The sequence below is a fragment of the Chaetodon auriga genome, chromosome 1 (genome assembly GCF_051107435.1).
Source record: "Chaetodon auriga isolate fChaAug3 chromosome 1, fChaAug3.hap1, whole genome shotgun sequence".
NCBI classification, from domain to species: Eukaryota; Metazoa; Chordata; class Actinopteri; order Chaetodontiformes; family Chaetodontidae; genus Chaetodon; species Chaetodon auriga.
Genome location: NC_135074.1, coordinates 31,240,782 through 31,258,818, shown reverse-complemented (window position 1 = coordinate 31,258,818; position 18,037 = coordinate 31,240,782). Strand labels below are relative to the sequence as shown.

At 42.9% G+C, this 18,037-nt stretch overlaps 2 protein-coding genes across 4 annotated transcripts; both read left to right on the top strand.

Annotated features, from left to right (window-relative positions):
• The first annotated feature begins 1,690 nt into the window (after positions 1-1,690).
• Positions 1,691-5,825, top strand: LOC143325574 (interleukin-17C-like). Its single transcript, XM_076738748.1, has 3 exons — positions 1,691-1,795; positions 1,896-2,149; positions 5,028-5,825. The coding sequence occupies exons 1-3, from the start codon at positions 1,766-1,768 to the stop codon at positions 5,263-5,265; spliced, it is 522 nt and encodes a 173-aa protein (XP_076594863.1). The 5' UTR covers positions 1,691-1,765; the 3' UTR covers positions 5,266-5,825.
• A 4,140-nt stretch (positions 5,826-9,965) lies between these two features.
• On the top strand, positions 9,966-16,917 carry kiaa0895l. 3 transcript variants are annotated; one of them, XM_076734791.1, is made up of 7 exons: positions 9,966-10,150; positions 10,498-11,275; positions 11,361-11,504; positions 12,047-12,179; positions 13,096-13,401; positions 14,797-14,894; positions 15,319-16,917. In XM_076734791.1, exons 2-7 carry the CDS (start codon positions 10,538-10,540, stop codon positions 15,478-15,480), a joined length of 1,581 nt encoding a protein of 526 aa, XP_076590906.1. In that variant the 5' UTR covers positions 9,966-10,150; positions 10,498-10,537; the 3' UTR covers positions 15,481-16,917. The 3 variants fall into 3 exon arrangements, with proteins under 3 accessions (XP_076590906.1, XP_076590915.1, XP_076590896.1); XM_076734800.1 differs by having other exon boundaries at positions 10,495-11,275; XM_076734781.1 differs by having other exon boundaries at positions 10,436-11,275.
• Positions 16,918-18,037: the final 1,120 nt, after the last annotated feature.

Genomic DNA, 18,037 nt, shown 5'->3' with positions numbered 1-18,037 from the left:
TTTTGCTGAAAGAAAAATGATTAATCGATCATTAAAATTGTTGCCAATTAATTTTCTGGCAATTGACCCATAAAATGAAGTGACTTTCAGCTGCAGAGGGATTATATTGTATATCCCATCTGGCCTGTGAACACCTCGGGATCATGAACACCTCGTAATTTAAATAAACTCAATATCTTTAAGTACAACTTCATGCCACATGTAGTCAGCTAATAACAGACCATAATATGCATTATGTCCAAGATCAAAGGGAAAAAGGGTTTATTAATGTACGTGACTTTAACTCTTCCTGTGAAAAAGAAAACATCAGCGTCATCACAGAAGAAGCTACGACTGCTGGAACTATTATCAATCCTTTCATCTCTCTTCATGTCATTTTTGAAATCCTGTGGTTTTTAATTGATTTTATTCAGGTGTTTTTATTTCTTTTAGGTTTGAAATGTCATTCTCACACTTTGACTGTCTGAAGCGCTCTGGACTGCCTCAATAAAGCTGAGGATAAGGTGAGAATAATAATAATAAACTTCATTTTATTGCCCCATTCAGCCACAAACTCTTCACCCGGTTTACAAATGGACAAGCTGACCTCTTGTGTGCAATCACAGATGATAGTGGAGGAAGTATTCAGATCCTGTACTAGTAAAAGTACTAATACTTCACTGATGCCACACCAAAATCTCTAAATACATCAAGAACAACGAAAGAGTAAAGCCCAGCATGTCATTTATTCTCTGATTAGACTCTTGGGACATTACGGTGACAAAGTCCAAAGCTGCAACGATTAAAAGTGTCTGCAGAGAAAACATCGTCAGTATAGTTTTATTACAGCAGAATACGCCATCGTATACTCACACAGGCGGTATCTGTGCCACCGATTATGCAGAAAACATAAAGGAGAGCTCAAGCAGAGACAGCTGGAGGAAATATTCAGATGCTTCACTTCAGTACAAGTACTAATACCACTACAAGTAAAAGTCCCGCACTGAAAATGTTACTTCAGGAAAACTTTGTGAGTATAATCAGGAAAAAATGTTTCAAGTATTAAAAGAAAACCTTGTCAGTGCAGTAAAATGTCCTCTGTGACTGTTCTGTCTCATCGAAGTAGATTATTGTGACTCATGCCTTCGTGAAAAAGCAGAATTCTGTTTCACTTTGGACGAATCAGCTGATGATTTCCTCCATGAATCCATCGATCGTTTGCTTTGGAGACATCCTGAGACCAGTGAGAATGTTTGTTTTGTCACGATGTTTGTTTGGTCCAAACAATTAAAACACATCGAATATTTTAATCAGAACAGGTGTCTGCCAATCGATTAACTGATTAATCGACTCACCTCATCAGCTGCACTTCTGTTTTTTCACATTTTATAAACTCTAAATGATTAATATTCAAAGCTCCTATTTGTGAAGTAACTAAAGATGTCAAGTAATTGAAGTAAAAAGTACTGGATTCCCCTCTGAGATGTGGAGCAGAAGCAGAAAGTGGCCTAAAAACAAAAGTATAAGTAGTCTATCTCAAATGTGTACTTAAGTACAGCGTGAGTAAATGTACTTAGTTACAAGTCAGGTGTGATCGATGAAGGCACCTCCCGGAGGAGAGGGGCGGGGTCTCAAGCTCGCGTTTCTCTGTGATTCAGTCAAAGGAAATAGCGTTAGTGAGTTTAAGGATTTTCCAGCAGCTTCCATCAGCGTTCAGGTATGGATACTGTATATATACTGGATCCAGTGGAGCTGCTGGTCTCAGTCAAACCGGTCCGGGTTCAGGATGACGAGTCTCCGTCTGCAGATGGTGCCTGTGAGTGTGAACCAGAAGGAGCGCTGTCCGACAGAAACTGAACGGTTTCATCTGTCAGCGGAGTTTCCGCACAGTTTCACATGTTTCGTTGTGTTTGCAGATCTTCCTCTGGTCGCTGCTGATCCTCAACAGCCAGCCCTCTTCTTCATCTTCCTCTTCCTCTGGCGGCGGCTCCAGGTGCATGAGCGAAGACGAGATGAATAATCGTGTGGACAAGTTTCAGAGGCGCTACTGGGACAAACTGTTGGTTCATAAAAACCAGCAGCCGCTGCGGGACGCGAGGACATGCGCACAGACCGCCGCGGAAATGCACGGAGACATATGCAACCGCTCCGTGTCACCGTGGAGGTACAGGTGAGACAAGTACGGAGACCGCGGGGGGACAAAATGCGCAATGCTGTCACGAGTGAGCCCAAAAACTGTGTATCACAAGAGAGGTGGAGGAAGTACTCAGAATGTTACATTAGTAAAAGTACAAATGCTGCAGAGGTGAAGAAGTACTTAGACCAGTTACTTTAGTAGAAGTACTAATACTACAGAGGTGGAGGAAGTACTCAGACCAGTTATTTTTGTAAAAGTACTAATACTGCAGAAGTGGATGCAGTAGTCAGAATTCGGTTTCTGGCAAGTACTCACATCTTTAACTTAAGTGAAAGTACCAACACTATAATGGTGAAAGAAATACTCAGATCTTTTAGCTATGTAAAGTAGCAGTACCACAATGTAGTACTCTCCAGTGTGTAATACTCTTTTATAAGTAAAGGTCATTCCTTCAAAATTTTGCAGAGTAGTAGAAAAGTATCAGCATCAAAATATGCTTAAAATACCTCAAGTAAAAGTACACATTATGCAGAATAGCCAAGAAGTAGAACAATAAATACTACATCTCTATTTGATTTGTAGAGTACAAGTATCAAGTAGTAGAAAATGTAAATTCTCATGCACCTGAAGGTAGCAGTAAATGTACTTACCACTACTGCAATACTGTGAGTGAGCTTACTGTGATAACAGCAGTAGCTGTGGCTGCAGTAACCACTGTTTTGATTTATCAGCCGGTTTATTAAACGTCAGAATATCGGGAACAGTTCAAATCAGGATTTCTTAAAGCTGAAGTCATTAAATTTGGCCTTTTGTCCAAAACCTGAACACATCCAACCAAGACAAAGACGAGCGTCGATATCCAGAGATTTAACCGATTATTACACACTCAGATGGATTCTTTATTCCTGAATTTTCATCTCTCTGCTCTGATTAATTACTTAGTAATTGATTGATTGTGATCACTCAATCAGACAGATCCTAAAAGATGGGTCACGTGACAGTACAGGTCTTTAAAGGTCCACTTAGTCCCTGGTTACTGAGTCACTAACAGAGAGAGAGACAGACAGAGAGACTAGTGTTGTGTTGTTCGTGAACGATTCGTTCAAAAGAACGAGCCGCTGCAGGCAGGCAGGGAGGGAGGGACCGCGAAGCGCCGACTGCGCCGCGTCACCGACGCCTGAATCACTCAGTGAACTACACTCTCCTGAATCATTTTCCTCTGAGGGATACACTTTCATGGCGACCGTTATTCCCCGATGTTTTAACAGATTTAGTTTCCAGATAAACAAACTTAAAACGTTATGCTGGCAGTAATGAGAAGAGAGTGAGACTCAGCAGCTGTAGCAGGCACGAGGCAGGAGCGACGGAGGGAGATGGGGGTGTGTTGTGTTCTAGTGTACCTCGGAGAAAACTAACTTTTTTTTAAACTCTGCTAAATTTGCCACCGCAACAACTCACGTACAGTAGGACACAGCATGTAACAAATAGTGTATAAAACCCGCAGTCTGAGAAAACGCGTGACTGTCTGATCATCTCATTGCGACAATTTGCGAGGGAACGGTGCATATTCAGTATGAATCCTTCACTGAATGTACTGTGGAGGATACGTTCAGTGAACGGATCCTCACTGAGCCCAATTTGCCGAGTAGACCAGTTAAATAGCATACCATAGGATAGGACACTTAAAACATCATGATTTATAATATAGTTATATATAGTTTTATATTTACAAATGTGTTTGTCAAAGCAACACAGTCACAACACTCTCGTCTCCCGGTCCTGGAAGCTGTGCACTGAACTGAAACCTGAACTGTTCAGCCGTATATCAGTTCGGGAGTCGCAGGCTCCTCCTGCCAAGCAGAATGATTCGGTGATTCGGTGAACGAATCTTTTGAACGAATCTTTCTAGTGAACTGATTCTAGTGATTCAGTACATCTAAAAGAACTGGCGTGCCCATCACTAAGAGAGACAGAGGGACTGTCACCAGAGCAGCGTAACGTCAGTTAAAGGCTAATTTTCATCCAATATTAATATGTGGAAAAACAACAGACTGAACGTATCTGTGGTTTGGGAATTTCGGGTGACCTCATACAAGCCGGAGTTGTGTGCTCGGTGTGTGGTCGTGTCAGAGGCTGCAGAGCAGACCTCAAACCTCCCTCTCCACACCACAACGGTGACAGGGAGCTCAAACTGAAACCCAGTGACACCGAAAAAAGTCCAGCTGTCTTTTTCTTTGGGGACTCTTGCAGCAGCTTTCTGAATGTACGTGGAGGTTCAGGCAGGTCAGGTTTTATCTCCGTCGTGGTTTTATTCCGTCCTCCATGCAGCTTTCTGTTAAAAGAACAGTCAAGGCGTGTATTCTCTGCAGGGCAGAGCGCCCCCTCTGGAGGCCTCTGAAACCGGTGGAACCTGCACTGTCCGGCACGGCCGTGGTCGGCTCCGGCGGCTTGTGCTTCCTTGGAGAGACCTGAGAAAAGACCTTGACGGCAGTCTTGCCTGAGATGGAGGCAGTAGTTTTTCGTGTATCCTCAGTTTTATTTTTTAGGTGATGTTAGACTGTTACCGACTTGATATGGCTGTTAAAATCAACATAATGCCAACACTTATGACTTAGTTTCATAGAGCAGTTTATTCAAAATCCATATCTGTACCATTGACTGAAAACCATTTGTTTTTGTGGAGCAGGAGCATAAAACTGGATGATGCAATACAGCTAATTAATGACAGCTGGCTTCCTTAGGGTGGCAGTGGTTCAGTCCTTTAGGTCTTGGCTTGGGGACCGGAGGGTATCTGGTCTGAGTTCAACTGGCAGCTGGAGAGATGCCAGTTGACCTCCAGGACACCTCTGAAGTGCCCTGGAGCGACTTTGTGAGTTACTGATGTCTGTTCTGTCCAATTGTCTCCCATCAGCCTCGATAAAGAAGTCGACAGGATCCCTCTTGAGATCGCCGTCGCCGAGTGCCTTTGTCAGGGCTGCATCATCAACCTGCGTGAAGAGCTGAGCTACAACTCTGTGCCGGTGTTCGCTCAGCTGATGGTCCTGAGGAGGTATAAGTGCCAACGTGACCCTGGCAAATATGTGCTGAAAAGGGATTTTATCAAAGTGGCTGTGGCCTGCACTTGTGTTGTGCCCAACTATGCAAAATGATCAAAGAAACTATAGCAAACACACACTGACACCAGAGACCAGAGCTTTACTGTACCTCTTTATTAACCAAGTTAACCAAAACAAAATAATCCATCTTGTATCTTGTAGTCAAATTAATCTATTTCTACATCATCTAGTGTCAGTAAGTAGTTATTTGTTGCAGCTTAGTGTTTGATTGTGGAAAATGTCTATTTTTTTATCTGTCCAGCACTGATACCTGAAAGTCTAATGGCGTCAGCCTCACCTGCACTTTGTGTTTGGCAGTTAAACTAAAATGGTGCTCATTTATCTGCTGGAGTTCAGCGTGCTGCTCCCACTGTGGCCATGTTTATGTTAGCATTAGCATTTAGCTCAAAGCACTGCCTCACAGATCTGCTAGCATGGCTGTAGACTAGCTAGTTAGTCTAATTTGAATGTTAACAAATAATTACGAGGTAAATAACAAATATAATAATTTGATCTTTTGGATGAGTCTGGTCCAGATGACCTGTCAAACTGTCCAATAGCTAATGAAATCCTCCACACAGGCAGGACTGCAGCAAGTGATCGTTTTCATGATCAATTATTCTGTTTTTGAGATTAATCATTCACTCTGTAAAATGTTACAAATACTTTAGAAGGTCTGAAAATGCCCAGGTTCATGTTTCCGTCAACAGTAACTGACTGATGGTCCAAACACTCCCAAAGATCAAACAGATTTTTTAAACCTTTGAAATATTTATTTTAGAGCAATAGTTTGCACTTACTGATCAATGTGAAATTTAGCATCATGTTGTATCAAATGTTCATTTTACGCCACGAAGGCGCGCAGCTAGAAGTGAACAGTTAAAGGAACAGTTCAACGTTTTGGGAATGAGAAGATCAATGCTGTGCTCAGTCTGTACGGTAAATATGAAATATGAATGTAGCGGAGCAAAATAGCAAAGAAGCATAAAAAGGGAATACTTGAGTACAGAACTTGAGTAAATGTAGTTTGTTAAATCAGCCTCTGAAATCAGCATCATGTCTTTTGTTTAAGCTGTCTGTTTGACTCGAGCCCGCGTAAAAAGCTAAACTTACTGTAAACAGAGTTAGGCTAGCTGTGTCCCTTCCCTGTCTTTATGCTAAAATTAGCTAAGCTAACGGTCTCCGTAGCATCGCGGCGGATCGATCTTCTCATCTGACTCGCTGCAAAAGAGTGAATCAGCGTGTTGTTGAAAATGTGAAAATATTCCTTTAAAGTAGGACAGTGTTAGGAAAACACACATTATGTACAAGTTATACGCAAGTTACGTTAATCCTTAAACACACTTTAATGGATTACTTTGAAAAACACTGTTAAGCAGTGTGTGAAGTTTTGTGCTGTGTGTTTCATATGAAGTAAGCCTCATTCGGCTTTTTATTCTCCTCTCTGAGAGAACTTTTTATTATCATTGTTTTATTTAAATTGCATTTTTATTGTGATCAAAGGGAATTCGACAGCTGTGAATGACCTCCTGCCTCCTTTAAAACTCACCCATGAATGTCGGCCTCTGCTGGACAAAAGGTGTAAGACACCTCTGGAGGTTAAAATGTGACTGGATTTATGATGACGCTGCCTCACACCGAAGACATTTGATGATGTCCTGTCAAAGTTTTTGGGTTTTTTTTTTTTGTAACCTCTGATCAGAGGCATAAACGCAGACACGAGACAGAAAAATGCTGAGTTCCTCACATTTTTATGGCATGATTGTCACGTTTTGTTTTGTGTCGTGTGAATTTTGTATGCCACAGCTCGTCCCCTCTGAAATATTTGTTCAGTGCACTTTTAAACTATTTACCAGAAATAAAGGTTTCTTTGAGCCATTTGTTCTGTTATGTCTTTCGTACGGCCAGTCAGTTTCATTTAATTCTTTTTGAAGTAGAAAACAATCAGAAATGAATCTCTAAGCTATAAATTATTGTCATATACATACTTCATCACTGAGATAATATGTATGTAAACTCCCAAATATACAGATGAAAAAACTCATTCCTAAGGAAATGTTTTGTGTTTGATTATTTTTGACATATTGCATCACTGTTGAGTGGTAAGTAGTTATTGATCAGCCGGTGACGTTGTGGTCTTACCTGGTGGTTCCATGCTAATAGGTCAAAAGTTAGTGAATCAGAGGAAGGTTCTGTGTCAAGAAGAAGAATATAAAACTGTATTTTTAAACATTTTGAGACAGCTGCTAGTGACAGATTTTTCCTGACTGTAGTTTTTATTGAAAAGTATAATCCAAATAAAGAGTGACATTATATGATTGAATGATAGATGCAAAGACTTAAATATACAAGCATCTCCGTTAAAATCAATAACAACAGACACACAGACAAACAATTCCAGCATGGCTTCTGGTCTGATCGGCACAATGACGTCATTTGTTTGTTGTCAGAATATGTTCAGGCACAACAGCGCTTTGGTTGGATTTCAGGAAACATCGTAATTTTGGGTTAAAAACAACAAGAATCATCGTCTGTGGTCACACTTGAAAAAACCCACATTGACTGCAGCTGGAAACAAACAGGAAGCTTTGTGTCCACATCCATTGATCCTCGTCCAGCGGCTCTGTGCACTAATTAAAAATCTCTGATGAACCTGGAACACTCTCACAACTTCAGCTACTTTCTGCTTCTGCTCTCTGCATCTGTACTTTTACTTCAGTAAAGGATCTGATTACTTTCCCCACCGCTGAGGAAGTTAATGAATCCAACAAATCGAGCCCACATCGCTTCAACCAGGACAGCAGTACTTTAACATCTGCAGTAATTATACACATCCAGACACTTTAAGGTTTTAATTAAAGTGATTTTAGATTCTGTACAATGTGACAGCCTAAGTGAATAATTAACATAATGTTAAACCAACAAATATGACATCATGACATATCACATACACACTCAGTGTCATACACACACTCAGTCATACACACACTCAGTCATACACACACTCAGTCATGAATAACTGAACAAACCGCTGTGAGGTCTTCATCAAGCAGGTTTTGTCATGTTATTGGGTTGCAGTGCACAAAATGTCCACAGCAGTGTCTCTGCTGGACAACAAGAGCTAAACTTTCACGTCATCACAAGCTCACAGGAAGCAAAGTGGCTTTAAGCCTCCATCTAATTCAGACTGTCAACAAACCAACAAAACATCAACATAATGAAGCGTTATTGAGATTAATAACTAACGTAATCACTGGACTTCAAATTGTGATCCCTCATGCTCCTGTTATTGAAAAATTAATCACATTACTGTGAAACGTGTCATGAATATGCAGATTTTATTTTGAAGAGGTTATCGCTGGTTAAGTGTCTCCACAGACATTCAGTGAAAAGCTTGTGTTTCACCTGAAACGCGTCTCTCTGTCGGCCGATGATGAACACGTGAACACACCTGCAGAGGTACGTGAAGTGCACACGTCAGCCTTTTCATCACCGATTTCCAAACTCTTCTCAGCTTTGAGATGTTTGTTTTCTTCATACATGCACAGTCACCGACCCTGCAGCTGAGGACAGTTTCTCATCCTCTTATACGGAATAATATAATCTAAATATTCATAACTCATCTCTTGTCTCCTGTTTAACTTTAAAATCTGAGACAGGAGGTGAAAATGTTTTTTTCATATCGCAAAATCAGGATGAAACCACATGAAAAAACTGACTAAATTCAGTGACAAGCTGAGAAAATTCATCAGTAATTTCTCACATTTCATTACATTTATTGATATGGAATGTGGCCATTATAATAATACAACAACAGAGACACATTAAAAGTGTTTTGATGAGGAGCCAAAGTTCATCAGATCACACACATACTATCCAAGCCACAGACGTGATAAAAAGTTGTTGTGATAAAAAATCCATAAATAAAGTTCATTGACTGTCATGTCCAATCTGTGAGCTCCTCCTTCAGTGCAGCAGGTCTCTCAGATCAAAGGTCGACAAAAGCCAAAGAGCAGATCCTGATTTTTATCTAACGGTCTCCTCCCTCTGAGGTCAGTGATCACGTTTGATGACCACGTCGATCAGTCGGTTTGATGATCGTGGCACATCTGGTTTTCCACAGTTTAACACATACAGTACTAATGGTCAGCTGAAACACTTCTTTTGGTCTAGAAGGCATCTTTTCTCCGAGCCATCCACACGTGACAGAGCTGTAGTTCAAATCAGAAACCAGGCCGAGGCCTCGCAGTACAGACCAGACCTCCTGAGCTCTGCCACAGTCCATCAGATGGTGTTTCTGTGGCTCATCAGCATGACAGTAAATCATCCTGAACAGCTCCATGAGACAACAGCTGGAACCGAGAGGAAGAAGCTCTCTGAGCGCTTTTTATTTCTCAGTATTTTTATCCCCTCAGTGCTTTTTATTTCAGATACATTTTTATATTTAATTTACCCACCATGTGTAAAGTCACTTCTCTTTTTTCTTGCTGGCCCCAGCATTAAATCACATCTTTAAATTAATGGTTTAAAAAGTTTTTTTTCTCGTTGATCTGCTTTTATTTCTGCCTGAAAGCTGGCAAAACAGATTTTGTCTCAGCGAGTGTATAATGGAGACATGAAGACTGCTGGACATTAATCCCTGATTGAGATTTATAGGCTTCCGTCTCCCTTGCGTTTGTACGTCATGACGCAGGGGAGCGTCACTCACGTCGCACGCGGCGTATGGCGTCATATCTTCCAACACATCCGCCGCTTCCTTGCCGGCCCGGGCAGGCGCCTCAGGCCCCGCTCCACTGCGAACCGTTACCCGCATATTTTTACCGTCCTCCGCTAAAACACAGCTCCTCCGCGCGGACTGCGAGGAGCTGCGGCCGCTATGAGTGAATGAAACGGCTGAAATCGACGGAAGCTGAGCGGAAGTCCCGGGACTCGCTGCTCGGTGAGTATTTGCGGGAGTTGCTGTTGGTTCGGGGAGTTAAAGGGCTCCTGGTTCTTGTTTGTCTCCTTCAGAATGAATCACTGTGAACTTTCATGTCAGCCGTTTGTTCCAGTGTCTCTGTGGAGATTTCCACATTAAAGTGCCAGTTTTTCTTCTTTCATCATAAGTTAACGTCAGCTGGACGCTCAGTGGAGCCTGCAGACACTCAGATGTCCTGATGGTCTGATGTCTCTTTGTCCATCTGTCTGAGTCTTTCTGACCTGCTGCCGTTCATTGTCTCAGCAGCTCAGTCACATCACCTCCACCAGAGCGAGCAGTTTACATCCACCTGTCTGTTCTGTCAGCAGTGTTGGGGCTGGAGGTGGTGGAGGTGCGGCGGCGGCGGTGATGGTGTTGGACTCAGGTGAAGTCTTCATGGATCAGGTTGAGGGTGAAAGTGTTGGGAGCAGCAGGGACCTGTTGGTGCCAGACGTCCGGGCAGATCCGCCGAAAACCACCAGCAGCTCAGCGGCCAAAGCGGCGGCCAAGAGGAGTAATGTCGCCAAGAAGGGGAAGGTGTCCCACAACGGACTTCCAGCCCAGACGAACAGCAGCCAGGGCGTAGAGAGGCGGTCATCATCATCATCATCACGAGGCGGGGCCGCGTCCAGGCCGCCGCTCCGCCGGCCCCTCAGCCTGGAGATGACACCCCAGCGCCTGCGAGGGTCTCAGGAGCAGATGGCGGACAGGCGGATCGTGCAGCCTCCTTGGCGCAGCGGTTTTTCGGCCGCCCCCTCGCCCCCGGCTCGCAGCCTGACCAGCCCCAGCCTGGGCGCGGGCGGCTGGATGCGCCGCAGCGAGAGCACCTGCTCGGTCAACTACTCCCTGGGGCTCCGGGCCGGCAGGGGCCAGATGCGACCAGCCACCTCCATGCCACATATAGCGAAGGGGCCGGGGGCCGCGACGCCGCCCGCCCCCTCCAGGCCCTGCCTGCTGGTCGCCCTCAGGCCTCTGAACCTGGAGCAGGAGAAGCGGACTTTCTTCCAGTCCGATTACAAGTATGAGCCTCAGTTCGAGTACGCTCAGCCTGAGCCAAGGAGTGTGCTGGAGAAGTACAGGGAGGGCTCAGGCCTCTTCCTGGAGCAGGTACGGCACCTCACACACCTGAGTCACCTGTGAGCTCACGTGATGATGATGATGATGATGATAATGAGATTTCTGTTTTCTGCAGGCGGTTGGAATCATGGAGTGCGTCCTGAGGAAGTTTGGCTCCTACGAGAACTTTGAGGAGGTGACGGGTGGCAGCATCCTTCCTAAGAGTCAAGTCTGGGCGGCTGTACGCAAATACCTGCAGAAAGAAGGCTGTGTGGGAGAGGTGAGTGCAGAGCAGCACGCAGCACACACACGGTCGACTCACCTGTGCACCAGCTGTCCAATCACAGGCCTCTCAGACAGTTTGACATGTCTGAGCAGGAAAACTACTAAAAACATCAAGACAGTAAGTGATGACAGCGAGCCAGCATACGACCAGGACCCTGAAACTGAAGTGGAATTCAGCCACTGTCTGTGTCTGTGTCTGTGTCTGTGTGTGTGTGTGTGTGTGTGTGTGTGTGTGTGTGTGTGAGTGAGAGAGACAACATGGCAAAATGCCATTCTAGCAGTCTTACCTGTCTTAAGGCTCCATCTCACCTTAGCCCACATCAGTCATCAATATGCTCGGCAATAAGCAGCATATTTTAACTCTTTAACTCTCATTTTTTACTCATTTTGTATACTTATACTGCTTTTTATGGAAGTTGAACCTGGTGACTTTCACCAGAACATTCAATCCTAAAACATGGCATTATGGGAGTTGTTGTTTTTATTGTTAAGTAAATCTTTCTGTGTGTGCGTGTGTGTGTGTGTGTGCGTGTCCAGGTTGTGGTGCGTCTGTCTGACGAGCTGCTGTCTCAGGCGGTGATGGTGGTGGAGAGCTGTCGTCCCACTCTGACCATCAACCTGGCCGGAGCTCGACAGCACTGGCTGGAGGGGATGCTGAGACACGAGATCGGTAACCTTCATCACACGCGAGATGCAGATCAGACGTTAACACAAGCGTCAGATGTTGAATTCACACACGGTGAAGGGTGGAGGGTCCGTAGTATTTTATAAGATCTGAAGCTCAAAGATTCGGTCGAGTTCTGTGAGTTTACAAAGTGAAGTTTTCCTCTTAAACTCGTCTGATGTCTGACAGAGGTAATGAGGCTGAAGCAGAACTTGATGTTTCCTCTCCGTCAATCGATAACTCTCTTTATGAGTGTTGTATATTATTGCCTAACAGCAGCTCTTCGTAGAAGCTGCTGCTCTTTGATCCTGACGGGCTTCATAATTAAATCATGTCGCTCCTCTTCAGTCCATCACTCCGCTTCGTTCACCAAACGACTTCAGACAGTTTGGCTTCATCAGGATGCTGCCTGAGGCTGCTTCTTCATATACAAAGCATTGATCTGTCATGTGATCGATAAATCACCAGAGATGCAAAAGTTTCCAGTCATCATTTAAAAAATATTCACTATGAAATCTCTGCACTTCATACGAAAATGATCCTTAACCATAAATACAGAGTTTAACATTAAAATCAGCTTTTCCCATCTGAAGCCATCAATGAGAAAAAAATTTTAAACAAAAAGTTTGGTTTTCTTTCAACATAGTTATTTGTATTTAAATCATCACTTCAATATAAAAAATAAATATAATAATGAAAAGAAGTACATAACGATGGTCAGAAAAAATCAAAGTAAAATAAAGAATAATGATCAGTGAAAATGAATGTAAAATGAATAACGATCAGATAAAAGGAAAATAAACAAACAGATAAATTTAATAATGATCAGATAAAATAATAAATGAATGATGATAAATGAAATGTGAAATAAAATCATTCTGGTCATTTTGATTGGTTGTATTGATGTTTGTGCTCTCCTCAGGTACACATTATCTGCGAGGGGTGAACAACAACCTGCAGCCGTGGGCCACCTCTGAAGGCAGGAAGCAGTTTGGCCTCAAACCGGCCAATCCCACAGAGGAGGGCCTGGCCAGCCTGCACAGCGTGCTGCTACGGAAACAGCCCTACCTTTGGCGCGCCGCTCTGCTCTACTACACGGTGTACAACGCCACCAGCATGAGCTTCAGCCAGCTCTTCAGCCACATCGCTCGCTTCGTCCAGGACCCGGACGTCCGCTGGGAGTACTGCCTGCGAGCCAAGAGGGGACAGACGGACACCTCGAAGCCCGGTGAGCGCGCACACACACACACACACACACACACACACACACACACACACACACAAAACCTTACCCTAGCCTTAACCCAAGTCTTCATCCTAAAATTTAATGATTTTTTTTAATGTACATAAGGAAGGTAAGTCCCCACAGTGTATATCTTCCCAAGAGTAATACACACACACACACACACACACACACACACACACCGTGGGTTATAAAGCCTTACCTTAGCCGTAATCCAAGTCTTCATCGTAAAATCCAATGATTTACGTCCCTATAATGTACAACAGCAAGGCGAGTCCCCACAATGTATATAAACAGACCAGTTTCCCACATCAAGCGTAATACACACACACACACACACACACACACACACACAGGATGTAGCCTTACCTTAGCCTTAACCCAAGTCTTCATCCGAAAATTGAATGATTTATGTCCCTGTAACGTACAACAGGAAGGCAAGTCCCCACAATGTATATAAACAGATGTATTTTGCACATCAAGAGTAATATATACACACACACACACACACACACACACACACACACACACCACAGGATGTAAAGTCTTACATTACCCTTAACCCAAGTGTTCATCCTAAAATTCAATGATTTATGTCCCTGTAACGTTCAACAGGAAGGCAAGTCCCCACAATGTATGTAAACAGATATATCTCCCCACAACAATACTAATACACACTCACACCAGGGGATGTAAATCCTTACCTTAGCCTTAACCCAATTCTTCACCTTAAAATTCAATGACTTACGTCCTCATGACGTACAAAAGGAAGGCGAGTACCCACAATGTATGTAAACAGATTTATGTACCTACAACAGGAGCAGTACCTGTACACACACACAGCGCACGTGAAGTCAGGCATTCTTCAAAGAAGGGGAAAAAACTAAATAACATGAATATGCTTTCCTGATCCTTAAACTTTTTGCCTCACAGGCAACATAGCTCCTGTCCTGCCCTGTGATTGGTGGAGACTGTACCTGGAGTCTGAGAGTCTGCGGATACTGCTCAGAGCTCGAAAAAATACTGCCATAAATGAATAAATGAAAATAACTCATTCTGGTGTTCAATTAACATGATTAACATGGTTGTCCCATAATTTTAGCACGTATCGTCATCAACACACTGATCTTTCTTAAAACCACATTTAGTTTTCAGTGACAGAGTTCATACTTTATGACAGATAAAGATGGTATTTGTATCTTTAACCAGTGTCCTTTACTTGTGTGTCTTTGTTTGATGTTGAATTCTGGGGAGTTGGCAGTGTTTTAGTCAGGCCTGAATTACATCTGCAGGTACAACCTCATGGCAGAGGGTCGATGTAGCCTGAGAGTCCAAACCTGGGGTTTAAACCCTCCTGTCTGCTGCATGTTTTTGTCTCAGGCTGCTTCAGTAAAGATCAGGTTTATCTGGATGGGATCCTCCGAATCCTTCGGCATCGAAGGACCATTGACTTCAAGACGTTGACTTCTTTAGGCAAGGTCAGTGTAGACAGCATCAAATAACACAACACATCCAGACTTTTTTGGAATCAAAGTTTTATTATATTTTCAGTTAAGAGACAACTGTATAGAACTGTATTAATCCACAAACTACACAGCTTCATAGGAAGTCATTAAAATTAGTTCCACCTTCACAGCTGTAACATTAAAGTGATGCACACACTGATTCATTAGTAATTATAATGAATATTTATTTAAGTCTGACACGGGACATTCTGCATAATGAGAACTTTTTACTTTTTTTACTTTATACTAACTTGAGTAAAATGCAGTTTTACTCATAACAGAGTACTTCTACACGGTGGTGTTGATTCTTTGACATATGAGTGTTGCGGTAGACTTCTGTCAGGCCCTGGAGGAGTTTCCCCTGCGTGTCCAGGTAAACTCCTTCTTCCTGCTGCAGGTGTCTTATGAGGACGTGGAGAGGCTGAGGCAGCTGGCGGTCTTCCCACGGACCAGAATCCCACACTTCATGCGAGACCAGGAGCGGTACCTGCAACATCTGGATCACATCGTCGCCGTCAACGAACTGGACGACTCAGCGCTGCAACGTCTGCTCCCCTGACCATCCTGCCCCGCCCCCGACACCCCGCACCACCCGAGTCCAAGAGGTGAAGGATGCCAGTACACAGACTGTATAACGTGGTGCGCTGAATATCACTTAAAACATCCAGTGTTATTGATGCTTTATTCGGGCGATTTTTCTAAAACTTGAATGACGCGAACAAAAGGGACGTACACACTAACACCTCTATCTACATTTCACTTTTGTCCAGTGCATGTTTATGTGGCTTCTTCACAGAGCCGAGTACAGTTCAAGTGCCCCCCGCCCCCTTCGCCTTTACTCCTACTATGAAGTTACCTCAATACTACAACTCTACGATGTAACCAACATATATATGTAGACTCACACATAATCACCGCATCCAGCGCCTGTACAGGACTCTGCTAACATGTCGTGTACAAGCATTCATAATCACACGCTTTATTTATGCAATTATTTAAGATTCTTTTTTTACTTTAAGAGAACAAACTGAATGTCTCTGGTATTAGCTTTATACCTTTTTTTTAGACGACATTGTTTTATGCCTTAGATTGTTTGCATTTCAAAAAGGACACCAAGGACACGTCGTTTAAAACCCTGAGGAAGACAACTGAGACCATGAATCTTTAATATATCAAGTGCCAGTGGACTCAGTCAAGTATTACAAAATTCCCCAGGGTGGTTTTTAAAATATCAGTGTTATTAATTAGATAATCAGCTGTGTTGTTTCTGTCTTAACAGCGTCCTTGGTGGTCTTTTGATATCAATATGCTACTGTGATGTGACCCGTCCCCAAGCTCCCCCCTCTGCAGCAACCAAACTTTCTTTTGCAACGTTAAAGGAGAAGTTAAAAGCTAATTAGCTTTCTTGCATAAAGTTAGATGAGAAGATTGATGGATGTGTGTTCAGTATGTAGCTGAGGCCAACGTTGAGACTTTCAAAACCAAAAACTCCACGAGCGTAAGGAACAGATTAACAGTGTGATTGTCTGCTCTAACATTAGCATGTATGGCGAACAAGTTAATATTCACAGTAGCAACTGAGCATTACCTTCAAAGGCAAAGAGCAAGCTCTTAACTGATTAGTTTGAGATGTGTTCACGACCAGAACATCAACTAAAAGTGAGGTATTTCCTGAATGCTATCTGAGTTTATGCTAATGTTAGCAGCTCTGTCCTGCTCTTTGCTGGATTTAGGAAAGTTCACGCTCAGCAACCCAAGCCAAACTGGTAACCCAGGTTAGAGTTAATGTTTGCCAAACACATCAGTTAGTCCCTGTACTAAAAACCCTTTAACACGTCATCTTAAAAGTGACAACATCATGAACAAACTTTGTATTGTATACAAAGTATACAAAGCTTACATACTTTGTATACAAAGTATGTAAGCTAAGTGAACGAGGTTATCTTAGACTGAAATAAGAGTTTGATTTTATATTTTTCTTTCTTTATTTCCATGTTTTCTACATGGATGATCGGCTGGTGAGGATGCTGACTTTTGGCCTTGGACATGTAGCTTTAGCATCAGGCTATTAGCACAATATTGTGTATGCAGCCATCAAGTGCATTAACTCTTTTTACAGGGCTCCCATCTTAAAAAGATTCAGCTGGAGAAGGCGTATTAACCTATTTATGGAGCTAACATTTGCTAAATTAGTGATCTGATACAATCTGCTAATGACAGTTGTCTTTTCAGCCGTCACAATCAAAGGTCACTCGTTAAAAATGAAAAACTGTTTTTGTTTATCTGCCTGAAATCATAAATTTTCAAGAACTGCTATGGTAAACCTGCCACTGTTATCATTCTAAAGTGCAGGTGTGCAGAATGTGAAGCTCCACAGGCATAGCAACAGTCACTAAGGGGGGCGGGACTTAGCGTACAGTCAATCTGCCACTTTTTGACGGGTAATGTGCAGGACTGTTTCCCATCCAAGAAATAATCCCACATATAACCAGTTATGAACTGGACAACTGACTGTAGCTTTATATTTAATAGCCAGATGTGAGAATGCTATTGATCTTCTCATCTAACTCTATGCAAGAAAATGAATGATTGAATTTCCCAAGAAGTAGAACTGTTCCTTTAACATGTAGATGAAGTGCCAAAGTGGCATTTTTAACACTGTTGGGTTGTTTGAGAAGCAGCCAGTCTTTGTAGTTCCTCATCCAGACTGGCTGAAGAGGATGCGGGGCGTTGTGGGCGTGCCTTCGATGGGTGTAGAGCTCATCTGCTGTAGCTAGCCGTGTGTTTGTAGGCTGCTTTTTACTGTGTTTGACACTTAAAACTTCAGATGTCAGTCAGGGCATTCATTTTGGGCCAAGCCGTCTGTGAGCAGAATTAAAACCAGGTCACTACTTAAGGATGTGGGATAAACCGCATCAGTAGTCCCACTTTTTAACCTGGATAAAAACCACTTGACCAAAATGTGAATTCTACTTCTGTGATGCATTTTAAATACTTGGATTTGAAGATGAACATGTAATTGAAATTTCCTCTGCTGTGTTTACAATTTCAGCCATTTGGTAAGCAGATATGTTTTAAGTCTGAGCGGGTTGTCCTCAGCTGACCTCACCAACCTC